General features: G+C 39.7%; 2 protein-coding genes across 3 annotated transcripts in view; both read left to right on the forward strand.

The window, feature by feature from the left end:
- Positions 1-125: 125 nt before the first annotated feature.
- LOC120563014 lies at positions 126-11103 on the forward strand. Of its 2 annotated transcripts, none has more exons than XM_039807024.1 (7): positions 126-283; positions 4175-4537; positions 6612-6902; positions 7377-7748; positions 8933-9029; positions 9248-9284; positions 10543-11103. In XM_039807024.1, the coding sequence occupies exons 1-7, from the start codon at positions 232-234 to the stop codon at positions 10597-10599; spliced, it is 1269 nt and encodes a 422-aa protein (XP_039662958.1). In that variant the 5' UTR covers positions 126-231; the 3' UTR covers positions 10600-11103. The 2 variants fall into 2 exon arrangements, with proteins under 2 accessions (XP_039662958.1, XP_039662959.1); XM_039807025.1 differs by lacking the exon at positions 10543-11103 and adding an exon at positions 9465-9504.
- A 1549-nt stretch (positions 11104-12652) lies between these two features.
- The window catches only part of LOC120562999, a gene marked incomplete in the record, with an annotated part of 504869 nt that continues 503552 nt past the window's right edge, over positions 12653-13969 (forward strand). The window contains 2 exon segments of the mRNA XM_039807004.1: positions 12653-13003; positions 13780-13907. Coding sequence (XP_039662938.1) covers positions 12952-13003; positions 13780-13907 — 180 coding nt within the window.

The following is a 13969-nucleotide window of genomic DNA, read 5'->3' on the forward strand; positions in this document are numbered from 1 at the left end:
TTTCAAGCATTACAATACTTCTTTAAGACGCACAGGATGAGTTGAGAAACTTATGCTAATCACAGCAAGTTACATAAATTCTTCTTCGGGAAACAAAAGAGGAACTGAGATAACCACAAAGACATTTAATGCTCCGTCTCAGTTCTAGTCAGTCAGTGTCTTTCTCATCACTGCTGCAGGTTCAACATTCAAACAATAAAAAAATTAAATCAACTCATTAAAAAAGAAAGGATGGCAGTTTGGGACAGAAAGATTTCCTGTTGCTTCATGTTACTGCTCGCTGGTAAGACATGGACTTTATTCATGTTACGTTAATATCTTTAATGATGATTTTGTCAGTTAGTTTTTCAAATCAAACTGATAAACTCTAGAAACATTTATGCTTCTGAAGTTGCAGCTCTGAATCTGTTTTATTATTTTCTAGTTTTGTTTTCTGTTTTAGCAGCTGAGGCCCATTTTCTTTAGTACGGCTGGGTTAAAATAATCAATCTCTGATTAAAATTGATCTTTGTTTGAGTGAGCTGTTATTGATTAATACAATCCTGAAATCTATCTTTGGATATCTGCCTTTTCACCAAGAATGTAACTAGTTCTTTTGGTGTCTAAACTTAACTGTTGCTCACTTTTTGTCGGCTAAATTCAATTATTAATTTGGCAGAGGGATGGATGTTTTCGTAGTTTACCATGGTGTAGTTGTATAGTTGTTTTATGGTCTCTCTCCTCTCTGGCTGCAGTCCACAGTTTCACTGTTTGTGTCGCAACTGCTGTAGTTTGTCAATGACTGTCATGTAAGTGCTCTTCAGTAAAAAGTCCTTTAAACTAACTTGTGGGGATCAGTTCTTAATGTAAACATTAACCTGGTAAATACAGTGCTCAGCATAAGTGAATACACCCATGCTAAAAGTTGACTAAAAAGAGAAATAAAAAATCATCTTTTGGAAATTCATTTTAATGTCTTAATTAAAATAATTAGGAAAAATCCAACCTTTAATGACACACATTTTCTTTCTGAATGAACAATGTAAAAACAAATTAGTAAAATAGCCCCACATCATCGGTCCGTGTACTTTTTCGTTCATTCGATTTTCATTTCATAAACAGGTATTAAAAAACAAAAAACGAATGGTTATTTGATTTTCGTTTTAAAATACAACATTTGAAATTGAAATACAAGGCGTTTTTTCTTTTTCATGGTCGATATAAGATAGGAGAAAGTTTAAATATGCTTTGATTTTCATTTTCTATTTTATATAACAAAAATAAAATCACTCGAAAACAGAAACGAAAAAAGTCTTGTTTTTTCATATTCAGAGACCGGATGTTGTCATTTCCAAGGCAACAGCGCCAGCCTAGCCTACCAGTGTTCAGCCCAGGCCAAAATTACTTTGGAAACCTATACTATAATTTTATTTCATAATGTCACATGTATTTATTCCCCTCTCTCCCTGCCTCCCTGTCTCTACCCGCCGCAGATAACTTCGCCCCAATCGAACCAGCTGAGGAAACAGACTTTCGGTTCACGGCTGTAACGTTACCGTTACGCCACCGTTAACAATCCCAGCAAACTTTCTGTTGCTGCCGTTAAGCTTGCTGATCTGGCAGAGAGTCACCGGGGGTTCGGGATCAGATCATGGGGATCAGACCTCCGGTGCTGGGTCTAATATTCTAATATTAGCTGCTGCTGCTGCAGCTAGCTAGCAGCTAGCCACCAGCCCTGTGACCTCGGTCCTGGCGGTTCGCTCCCCGGGACTGACTCTGCAGAGCTGGCGTTACCCGCTCTATGATCAATGAGCAATGATCAAGGATTACCAAATTTCTCTTTCATAACCACTGAAAACTGTCAAAAATCTAACCCAATGGACGTAGCTGACATTAAGGGTTTCTGCTTCATTAAGGGATATTGTAAGGAAAAAGCTTAATGTACCTAAACAGTGATAAAAAAATCTAACCCAAGTCATGGACGTTATCTGACTGATAACTGACTGATATCAGATTGATCATTGTTTAGGTACATTCAAGTTAAGCTTTTTCACGTTAAGCGTTTTAGAATGTCCCTGCTGCAGCTGAGGGAATCTGTAGCTTTTTGCCCCCTTTTACATAAATATACATATGGCTATGAAATAGATCATGAAATACATAAATGAGGAAATACACATGAACATAGGCATTAGTCATAATAGTTAAATAGCCTAAATACATGTATGTTTTACTTATATTTATTTCGAGGGACTTTTATTTATTCCATCTATGCACGTTATATTTAAAGGAAGTTTGGTTATATGACTCAGACTAAAAGCAGCTAGTGCATAAGCGCATCATAGCATATCACTATCTGCAAATAAAATATGAATAAATCACGAGCGCGGCAGATTCCCAGCTCAGCTAGAGCGGGTAACGCAGCTCTGCAGACGGACCAGATCGAGTCAGTCGTCCCGGGAAGCAAACCGCGGGGACCGAGGTCACAGGGCTGGTGGCTAGCTGCTAGCTAGCTGCAGCAGCAGCTAATATTAGAATAGACCCAGCACCGGAGGTCTGATCCCCATGATCTGATCCCAAACCGCCGGTGACTCTGCCAGATCAGCAACAGAAAGTTTGCTGGGATTGTTAACGGTGGCGTAACGGTAACGTTACAGCCGTGAACTGAAGGTCTGTTTCCTCAGCTGGTTCGATTGGGGCGAAGTTGTCTCCGCCGGGTAGGGACAGAGAGTCAGAGGGAGGCAGGGAGAGAGGGGAATAAATACATGTGACATTATGAAATAAAATTCCCCCCAAGCATTATCAAGAGTACAGGTTTCCAAAGTAATTTTAGCCTGGGCTGAAAGCAACACTGGTAGGCCAGGCTGGCACTGTTGCCTTGGAAATGACAACATCCGGTCTCTGAATATGAAAAAACAAGACTTTTTTTCGTTTCTGTTTTCGAGTGATTTTATTTTTGTTATATAAAATAGAAAATGAAAATCAAAGCATATTTTAAATTTCTCCCATCCCCTGTTGACCATGAAAAGGAAAACATGCCTTGTATTTCAATTTCAAATGTTGTATTTTAAAACGAAAATCAAATAACCATCGTTTTTTGTTTTTCAATACCTGTTTATGAAATGAAAATCGAATGAACGAAAAAGTACACGGACCATCATCACATACCCTTCACCATACCTAGAGATTGGCATGGTTTTATTTTAGTATTTCAGAGATGATTTTATGGAAAGTACCCCATGCCAATCTCTAGGTATGGTGAAGGGTATATGATGATGTGGGGGTATGGTGAAGGGTATGTGATGATGTGGGGGGTATGGTGAAGGGTATGTGATGATGTGGGGGTATGGTGAAGGGTATGTGATGATGTGGGGGTATGGTGAAGGGTATGTGATGATGTGGGGGTATGGTGAAGGGTATGTGATGATGTGGAGGTATGGTGAAGGGTATGTGATGATGTGGGGGTATGGTGAAGGGTATGTGATGATGTGGGGGTATGGTGAAGGGTATGTGATGATGTGGGGGTATGGTGAAGGGTAGGTGATGATGTGGAGGTATGGTGAAGGGTATGTGATGATGTGGGGGTATGGTGAAGGGTATGTGATGATGGGGGGTATGGTGAAGGGTATGTGATGATGTGGGGGGGGGGGCTATTTTAATTCCAAAGACCAAGGGAACTTCATCAGGATGCATAGTATCCTGGATCCATGAAATAACTGGCCTTTCAAAATAAAAGTCTGCCTGCCTCTATGGGAATCTAACATAAGGGTGTACTTACTTGTGCCCCCTGTATTTTAAGGAAGAACATTTATTTATTTATGATACCTTATTCATTCACAAAGAAAATTGGTGTCCTAAAAGGTTGGATATTTCCTAATTTATTTAATTAAATCATTAAATGCTTTTTTATTCCTCTTTTAAGACAACTTTAGCATGGGTTCATAAACTTATGCTGAGCACTGTAACTTCTCTGAGAATCTCTTTTACATCTAAGCCTAACTGGTATTGTATCTGAAATTTTCCTAACCTGATTGATATTGAATCAAAAGTGTTATCGAATCAGGAACTTGTGAATTCGGAATCAAATTCAGGAAATCATCTGATATGCAGCCCTATTTTGATTAGCTTTCACATCAAACAAAGCATTCCCTCTAAATCAAGTTCCTTTATTCCTAAACTCACTGTGTTGTTGTTCCAGGAGCTCTGGGTCAACGTGTGAACAATCCACGTCGTGTTTGTGGTGTGGTAGGATCGACCGTCACCCTCCGCTGCTCCTTCAACACACGGAAATCTGTTGTTGATGATGTAGGAGAACCTTTGATCAGAGTCATCTGGTGCAAGGGCCCTAACGCTTGTGGGAGAGACGCTCCGTCTGTGTACGACAGCGAATCACAGAACAACGACCCTCGTTACAGATACCTGGGAGACAAGAAGGGAGACTGCACTTTACAGATCTCAGATCTACAGGAGGAAGACGACACAACTTTTCGCTTCAGAGTGGAAACTAATTATGTCAGAGTAACTTTAACTGCCCCAGTAAGAGTGAGAGTCAGAGTCGTGGGTAAGAGCATCATATGATAATGCTTTCAAACACTGGCACTATGGCAATAATATAAATTACATCTAAATTTGTTTAACAGAGATTCTGAATGTGTCTCCTTTTTTCAGTTGTAAAATATTAAAACTGATTTATTTATTTATTTCATTTTTATTCATATTAGTTTAGTTTTAGTGTTTCTTGAAGGTTTTAGTTTTTATTTAGTTTAAGTTTACTAAAAACATTTGTTACTACTTCCACTATGATGGATGATAATCAAAGAGAAACACATTCCACCTCTGAGATCTTCAATATAATTTTTGAGAAAAACAGAGTGATGGACTTCATCATTTGGAAGATACTATAAATAAAATTGAATTGAATTGAATCATTTCTTTGAGCTCGAAGTGTCTGAACATTTCTGCTTGGAAAAGTTGCAAAGTGCTAGCATGTATAAGTTGTTATTGTTATGACATTTTAAAACTTTAGACAGTTGCTGCTGCGCAACCATCAGGACTTTTAGACGCATCCCCTAATAGTTTTACTAACGTAGTAATGGTGTTTCGTACAGTTGACCTTTTATCGCTGATCGCTAAATAAATACTACCAGGTCGTGAATAAAATATAAATACTTTCTGGACCACCAACCACATACAATATAAAATATATTCAGTATTTAAGTAAAGAGGCTTTCCCATCAGGGACCTGGGCCCAAATCTGACAACACTTTACCCCAAAGTCCAGTTTGTTTAATTAATATGAACATGGCTTGAGGATACATTTGTTCCCAAGGAGCATGTTTTACTCCAAGTTGAAAAATGTATGAGTGACTTAGGCTACATAAAGTAACTGCTATTACTGTTGTAGCTAATTTGTACAATAATACAATCATGTTATGAATACAAAACATTATGAACTGTAATATTTTCTATTTTGAAATTGGCTACATTCTATTGAAGAATAAATTATCACTGATGTTGAATATACAGTAGTAGCGTAAGGGACACTACGTGAAAGCGGCACAGCAGCAAGACGGAGCAGTACAACGCTGCTTGTTCAGGACAATGGCACGATCACAACTGTGGTTTTTATGTGTACTCTCATATGGTTTGCATGAAGTGGTAAAACCAACCGCACGAAAACACGGAATTGGAGTAACTATTTAACACGACTACGAGATTTTTTTTTAACCAGTAATGAAATTGTCTGATGCCATCAGATGGCCGCACGGACAGACAGCAGTCAAAGCTCTGCACAGGTGGTCCCCATTGAAGCCCGGTGACCGGGAGAGTCTGGTACAGCCCTCTCTGCAAATGGAGATCCCACTAGCGCTAGCTTTGCAGCGGAGCATTGAGTTCCAGTCAAGACAAAGCAGCTTAGCTGTCTTATCAGTGACAGCTGCATATGTAAAATATATAGTAGCTGCTGTGGATGAGAGGGAGACGGATGCTCAAAATCAGACGCTTTGGCGCTGGTGATTCTCCTTTGGCGCTGGTGATTCTCCTTTGGCGCTGGTGATTCTCCTTTGGCGCTGGTGATTCTCCTTTGGCGCTGGTGATTCTCCTTTTTGCAACGTCTTCAGGCTTACGTGTTAAAAGATGGATGTTTATCTTTCCCCCACTTTTCTCCAAAACTATTGGTCCAAAAGACATCAATCAAAGTGATGACCAATCAATGGATATTCCCCCGGTAAAGGAGCACACAAACTAGCTTGTTTAGCTTTTAACAACCGAGCAGTTCTTGCTGAGTTCTACCTCTAACACACACACACACACACACACACACACACATGCACACAGACACACAAAGAAACACATACACAGACACACACACAAACACACGCACACACAAAAACACACACACAAACACAAAGAAGTGTACGAAATACCATTGGTCTCGTAATTATCTGCCCACTGGAGAGCCTGGATCCAGATGTTATTTTTTGCTTTATAAAGTACTTTCTAAATTGATTATATAAATTGTTCCAGTTTAATTTTCTGTTTCTCAGCAACAGATTGAAGACATCAGTAAATCAGATTACTTTAAAACTATGTACTGGACGTTTATGATGAACATTTAGTTTTCATATTTCCTTTAGATGGTGCTCAGCTGAGGATAAGAAGCTCCAGAGATGATGGAGAGTTTAAAAGAGGAGAAGAAGTCACACTGAGCTGTTCTGCTGCAAACTGCACTATCCACCAACTGGAGGTCACCTGGTTCAGAGAAGGCTCTGCCCTCTCAGAGACTGGACCTGCCCTCCATCTCAGTTATCTGACCGCAAAGGATTCTGGGAACTACACCTGTGGTTTGAGGAAGAATGAGCGCACTCTCTCCGTCCCGTACAGCCTGCATGTGGAGGATGACGAGGCAGAAAAGGCAGAACAGGAAGGTTTGTTTGTTTGTTTGTTTGTTTTCTGTTTGCTGAAAATAATTATTTAAACGTAAATAGAGTTGTTATGTAGATGAAATCTATTACTGGGGATTTCAATTAATTACCCTAACTATATTCCATCCATCACACCCAAGCTCCCTCTATCTCTCCATCTCTCTCTGTCTCTCTCTCTACCTCTCTCTCCTTGTTTAATAACTGATGTAAACAGCTGAAGGAGCATTCTCAGATACAGCATTCATCATTTGATATATTTATTTTCAGATAATTATTTATTTACATGTGTTGGAGCTAACATCCAAGCTAAACTGGTATTATATCTGAAATGTTCCTAACCTGATTGATATTGAATCGAAAATGTTATCAAATCGGGAATCATCCGCGATACCCAGCCCTATTCATTAGTTTTCATATCAAAGCGTTCGCTCTAAATCACGTTCCTTTATTCCTTAACTCATCGTGTTGTTGTTCCAGATGCTCTGGGTCTAAGTGTGAACTATCCAGGTCCTGTTTGTGGTGTGAAAGGATCGACCGTCACCCTCCCCTGCTCCTTCACACCGCTGGAGTCTGTAACGGACGACAATGGAAGAGAAGTTTTGATCGAGGTCGTCAGAGTCGTCTGGTGCAAGAACCCTTTACTGTGTCAGACAGGCACTCCGTCCGTGTACGACAGCGAATCAAACAACGACCCTCGTTACAGATACCTGGGAGACAAGAAGGGAGACTGCACTTTACAGATCTCAGATTTACAGGAGGAAGACGACGCAACTTTTTGCTTCAAAGTGGAAACTAATGATCCCAGAGCAACTTTTACTGGCCAACCAGGAGTGAGAGTTACAGTCGGAGGTAAGAGCAATAATATATATAATTTGAATTTTTTAGCACAGTTAGCCTTCTTTTTTGTTTCGTTACAATCAGTCACATCTAAAAGGAGTCTCAGGGAAAGCAACAGCTAAATTATCAATGTTGAATATACAGTAGTAGTGTAAGGGACACTACATGAAAGGGGCACAGCAGAAAGACAGAGCAGTAGAACGCTGCTTGTTCAGGGCATTGCCACAATCACAACTGTGGTTTTTATGCATGCTCTCATATGGTTCTCATGAAGCAATAAAACCAACCATACGAAAACAGGGAATTGGAGTAACTAACACGACTACGAGATGTTTTTTTAACCCGTAATGAAACTGTTTCATTTTAATACTGATGCCATCAGAAGGCCGCACGGACAGACAGCCGTCGAAGCTCTGCACAGCCGGCCCACATTGGAGCCCGGTGACCGGGAGAGTCCGGTACAGCCCTCTCTGCAAATGGAGATCCTACTAGCGCTAGCTTTGCAGCGGAGCGTTGAGTTCCAGTCAAGACAAAGCAGCTTAGCTGTACTACAAACCCAAGCTCCCTCTCTCTCTCCTTATCTCTCTGTCTCTCTCTCTACCTCTCTCTCTCTTACTATCTTTCTCTCTCTCTCTCTCTCTCCTTGTTTAATAACTGATGTAAACAGCTGAAGGAGCATTCTCAAAGAAGGCCATCATTTGATATATTTATTTTTAGATAATTTTTAATTTACATGTGTTGGAGCTAGGGGTATAACGATACATCGATCTGGATCGATTCAATGATCAATGACTGTAAAATGCTCCTTCATTTTATAAATTGTCAAATCAAATTTGTAGTATCTTAACTGTGTTAAACAGACATTCATGATATTGTCTCATATCGATCGCAGGACCCTGAATTCACGATCAAAATCATATCGTGACAGATATTAAGATATCAGCATATATATTGTTGTCTAAAGAAAGGATATGATATTGTATGAAACTTGTGATTTACACCCCTAGTTGCAGCTCTACATTTTCAAAAAGGAAACCCTGCCTTTGCATTTTATTCTTCTTTTAAAGAAACAACTTTTAACATTAACATTGAGCCCACTTTCTAGAAAAACCGAGATATACGTATATCGTCTATCGCCATTCAGCCGAAAAATACTGCGATATGATTTTAACAGTCCTTTCTGATCTGTTTCACAGGAACTAAATCATCTGACCCACTGCTGGCTGTTCGTCTGCTTATCTTCACACTGCACACTGTTCTTATCGTCATAGTAACGTCCATCATCATCAAAAGGTAACTTTCTAATCAGTCTGCTTCTTGTCATGTTCCTGACTTTCAAATGAGTCTGCTGAGTCATGTTCCTGTATTTATTCCTCAGAACAAATACATTTGTACATGATTCCCCAAAAAGTTATTTGTGAAGTACTTTGTAACTTGAGTTTGTGTCAGTTACATTTTTGAGTAAAGTAATATGTTAGATTCTACTCTAACTATTACATCCGTCTTTACAGGACGTGCGTTCGCAAGAAAGCAGACGTGACTGTGCAGGTGAGTCACTGAATATCCTGTTCTGTTATTTTTAAACACTTTACATCATCATCATCATCACTTACTGTTTCAGCCTGCGGCTGTTCCACAGAAACAGGAACCTGGCTTCTGTCAAAGGAACATGTGAAGCAAAAGATAAAAACATAAATGTCAAAGTTTTTTTTGTCATTGTTCCTACAGCTCTTTGAAAAGTAGGGATGCACTGAATACAGATTTTTGTGGTTTGGCTGAATACCGAATCCACAGGTTGAGATGGTGCTGCCTCCTCCTCCCATCCTCAGTCCATGAACCCAGTAAACACATGAATGAAGTAAACAGGGACTGTCCTTCCTTTGCCGTACCTGAAGTTGCTGCATTCTGGCTGCTGTCTGGAGATTCCTTCGTGCACAACTCGTATTCTTTCAGATGTTTGATACCAGATGTTGTAACAGCGGCCATGTTGTGTATAGTTTAGGGTCCTCGCCACCACCAGACCAATCAGCATTGAACAGATTGAACATGTAGCTGGACTTGAATGGCCTTTCCTTGACTGAAAGTACTGCCAAACTACACTTTTTACACTTCCATGTCCACTTTCTCACAGCCTACTGCACTGAACGTTCCACCTATGTTAACACCTTCCCGTAATCAACGGCGCCGTCATTACGTTGACCAGCATAGTGCAAGCGTAGGGTTCGGTGGAAAAAAATTCTAAGGTTTGGCAGAATCCGAAGCCAAATCCTGGATTCGGTGAATTCCTGTTTAAAAAACTTGAATGAAAATGAAAATTTAAATGAAAACTTGTATGGATATTGTATCGGTGTCACATTCTCATTAGAGGCCAAGCCCCCCTAAAGGTCGGATCCTAGAATCGCCCCTGCTCTGTCAACTCTGACTGTGACATTGCAATACTAACAAACTACTGTTAACTAAAACTAACAAACACTTTGAAAACTAACTCAAACTATTAGACTATATATATTATACTATAACTATTATACCTTTGCTCTGATATTGCCTCAACCTAAACCCTTAAAAGCTGAATTGCTCCCCATAAATGAAGTGTATTGTGATAATGATTATTATTATATTGACACAGAGAAACATCTGAGCCAGTAAGCTTAGAGGAGGATCCCCAAGGCCTTTCCTCTAGCGCCCCCCTCAGGACCAACTTTAGACTTGTAGCTCCACTACTGCAGGAAGTCTGCAGGACTTTGAGCCACTGTGGCTGTCGGCTGCTTCTCTTCTTCTGCTGTTTGAACTCTGCTTTGTGCTTCAGCCTCCAGACGCCGTAGAGGAGCTGAGACGTCCAGAGGAACGAGGCCGGGCTGTCTGATATTATCATCTATAACATATCTGCTCTAATATTACATCACTGGTGCTTTTAATCTCTGTTTTAAATATGATTTAGAGGGCATAAAACATATATTGAGTCTGTATTTATGTAAATATTGTTGTTTACCGTCTACAATTTTTGACAAGTGCTTGTTTTTGCTTCAGTTAGTTTTAATTCTTTACGAATTTTAAACGTTTCTATCTGATGAAATGATGAAGCCATCAACACATTTGAGGAGCTTTAAAGATTTATCATTTCACTTGTGCATCCTTTTCTACATACTTTAACACCTTTGTATTACATTGTATATTCTACACATATTCATTTCTACAATATAATGAATATAATATAAAACAGTCCCTTTGTAATCTAATAAATTACTTTTATTTCAGGAGTTTATTGCTTGTTTCAGTTGACAACTGCTCACCAGACAGTGAAAAAAAATGTGCTTTTAATAAAGTATAAAGAAAGCTTTTGTACTAATATTTGGCAATTTTGATTATTATCCGATGGAACTATAATGATGATTGATTAAGAGATTAGTTGTCAACTATTAAATTAATTACCAATTATATTTTGAGAATCGATTAACCAGTTTGATTCATTTCACGTAGGTCAACTAATTTGAAAAAATAGAAATTATGATTTAATTGGAAACATATTTTAACATACATCGACATTTCGATACGATGACAGGAAGAGAGTGAAAACTCATGTTTAAGGCGAAAACTTACTTTTAAAGTGTTTTGTGGGTGTGGCTTAAGCATTTTATGTTGTAACTTTCTTTCTGAAGGTCAGAGAGACTTGAAACGAAGTTACAGTTGAACCATTGAGTCTTCCACAATGGTAACAGTTTCGTGGCTGTAGGATGACAAGAAGTAGTCGAAAGATTGCTTTTAAGTCGTTTGTGGGTTTAAGGCTTTTCATTTTGTAAGTTTCTTCCTGAAGGTCATTGAGGTTTGAGATGAAGTTACAGTTGAACTATTGAATTTACTGCATCCAGCCGTGCCAGTCCCCTGTTTCTATGATGACCGGAAGTGGGCGAAAATTCACTTCCTGGTTGGTTTTTCTGCCATTTCTTCATGAAGAACTGTCCTAGTAGTGTAGTTCCTATATCTTTCATCTACATTTATTTGAATAGCTAAGAATAATTACTAGAGGCCAACAGTTAGGTTAAGAATTACTGTTGTTCAGGGGTTGGGAAATCAACTTTTTCATGTATCTAACTGGTTATGTTTAGGCAACAAAAACTAATGGTTAAGGTAAGTATCATTGTCGGTCAGATGTTACAGGGTCCACAGTAGAGAGAGTAGAATGAGAGAGATAGTAGAATGAGAGAGATGGTAGAATGAGAGAGAGAGGGCTAAGGAGATGGGCCTGGTCGGGCTAGAACTCTCCCCTGCCGGATCGGGCTGTAGGACCTGCCTCCCTCTACTCCCTCACGAAAGTGAGGGAAGGGAAAGGTGAGTAGAATGGGGGATAAAAGGATAGAATATGTAATCAGCAGTCACCCAACCTCCCCAACCGACAGTTAAGTCAGCAGGAAAGGAACAAGGACAAGTTAACTGAAAACACAGTATCTGTGGCACACAGTCCAATAACCGTCCGACACCCCCGCCCAAGGCAGAAGACATTGGGACAGTCATGGGGGAAGATGGAAATACTAACGATAGTTGCATTCCCACACCCGTCCAGCACCTCAAACCCTGGGCAACTCCAGAGAAGAAAAGAGTCCACCCCTATCCAGGAGTGTGGTTCCAGAACTGAGACTGTGCGTAGAGGTAAGCCCCACCAGATCTAATTGGTAGCGCTCCTCCTCCCGCACAAGTTTAGGCTCCTTTCCCCACAGAGAGGTGACAATCTACGTCCCCAGAGCCAGACTCTGCAGCCCAGGTCTGGTTTGTCAAGGTCCCTGACCTTCACTGCCACCCATGTGGCATCGCAACCGACCACAGCGGTTCCTCCCACAGGTGGCGGGCCCATGGCATGGAGAGGGAGGTGCCACATCAAAAGAGAGAAGTCGTCTCTGTTCCTGTTTTCATAAAGTGTGCGCACCTTTTTTTTGCTATTCTGGCCAAAAATTTCAGTAGCCAAACATTCAGTGCATTACTAGTCTACAGTCCAACAGCTTTCTGATCAGTTTCACAGGAACAAAAGCATCTGACACCCTGCTGGCTGTTAGCAGGTTATAAATATACTTCTCAGAAAGAAAAGGAGGAACTAAGATAATAACCAGAAACACATTTAATGCTCCGTGTTAGTTCTACAGTCAGTCAGCGTCTTTCTCATCACTGCTGCAGGTTCAACCTTAGAACAAGTAAAACCTTAAATTAACTCATTACAAAAGTAAGGATGGTGGTTTGGGACAGAAAGATTTCCTATTGCTTCACCTTACTGCTCGCTGGTAAGACATGGACTTTATTTACGTCACGTTAATATCTTTAATTATGCTTTTGTCAGTTTTTCACATAAAACTGATAAACTCTAGAAACTTTTATGCTTCTGAAGTTGCAGCTCTGAATCTGTTTTATTTTCTAGTTTTTTTTCTGTTTTAGTAGTTTAGGTCCATTTTCTTTAGTACAGCTGGGTTAAAATAATCAATTTCTAATTAAAATTGATCGTTGTTTGAGTGATCTGTTATTGATTAATGAAATCCTGAAATCTATCTTTGAAAATCTGCCTTTTCACCAAGAATGTAACTAGTTCTTTTGGTGTCTAAACTTAACCGTCGCTCACTTTTTGTCGGCTAAATTCAAATGTTAAATTGTAAGAGATGGATTTTTTCATAGTTTACCATGGTGTAGTTGTATAGTTGTTTTATGGTCTCTCTCCTCTCTGGCTGCAGTCCACAGTTTCACTGCATCGTGTCAATGACTGCTGTAGATTGTCAATGACTGTCATGTTAGTGCTGTTCAGTAAAAAGTACTTTAAACAAACTTTTTGGGGGTCAGTTCTTAATGTAAACATTAACCTGGTAAATAACTTCTCTGAGAATCTCTTTTACATCTAGGATAAACTGGTATTGTATCTGAAATTTCGCTAACCTGATTGATATTGAATCAAAAATGTTTTTGGGAAATCATCCGCGATACCCAGCCCTATTTTGATTAGTTTTTACATCAAAGCATTTGCTCTAAATCAGGTTCCTTTATTCCTAATCTCACTGTGTTGTTGTTCCAGGAGCTCTGGGTCAAAGTGTGAACTATCCAGGTCGTGTTTGTGGTGTGAAAGGATCGACCGTCACCCTCCCCTGCTCCTTCACACCACTGAAGTCTGTCTATGACAATGGAACAGAAGTTTTGATGGAGGTTGTCAGAGTCGTCTGGTTCCAGAACGATGAATTCTGTCAGTTTATCACTCTGTCTGTGTA

This window comes from Perca fluviatilis, chromosome 7 (assembly GCF_010015445.1).
Source record: "Perca fluviatilis chromosome 7, GENO_Pfluv_1.0, whole genome shotgun sequence".
Classification (NCBI taxonomy): Eukaryota; Metazoa; Chordata; class Actinopteri; order Perciformes; family Percidae; genus Perca; species Perca fluviatilis.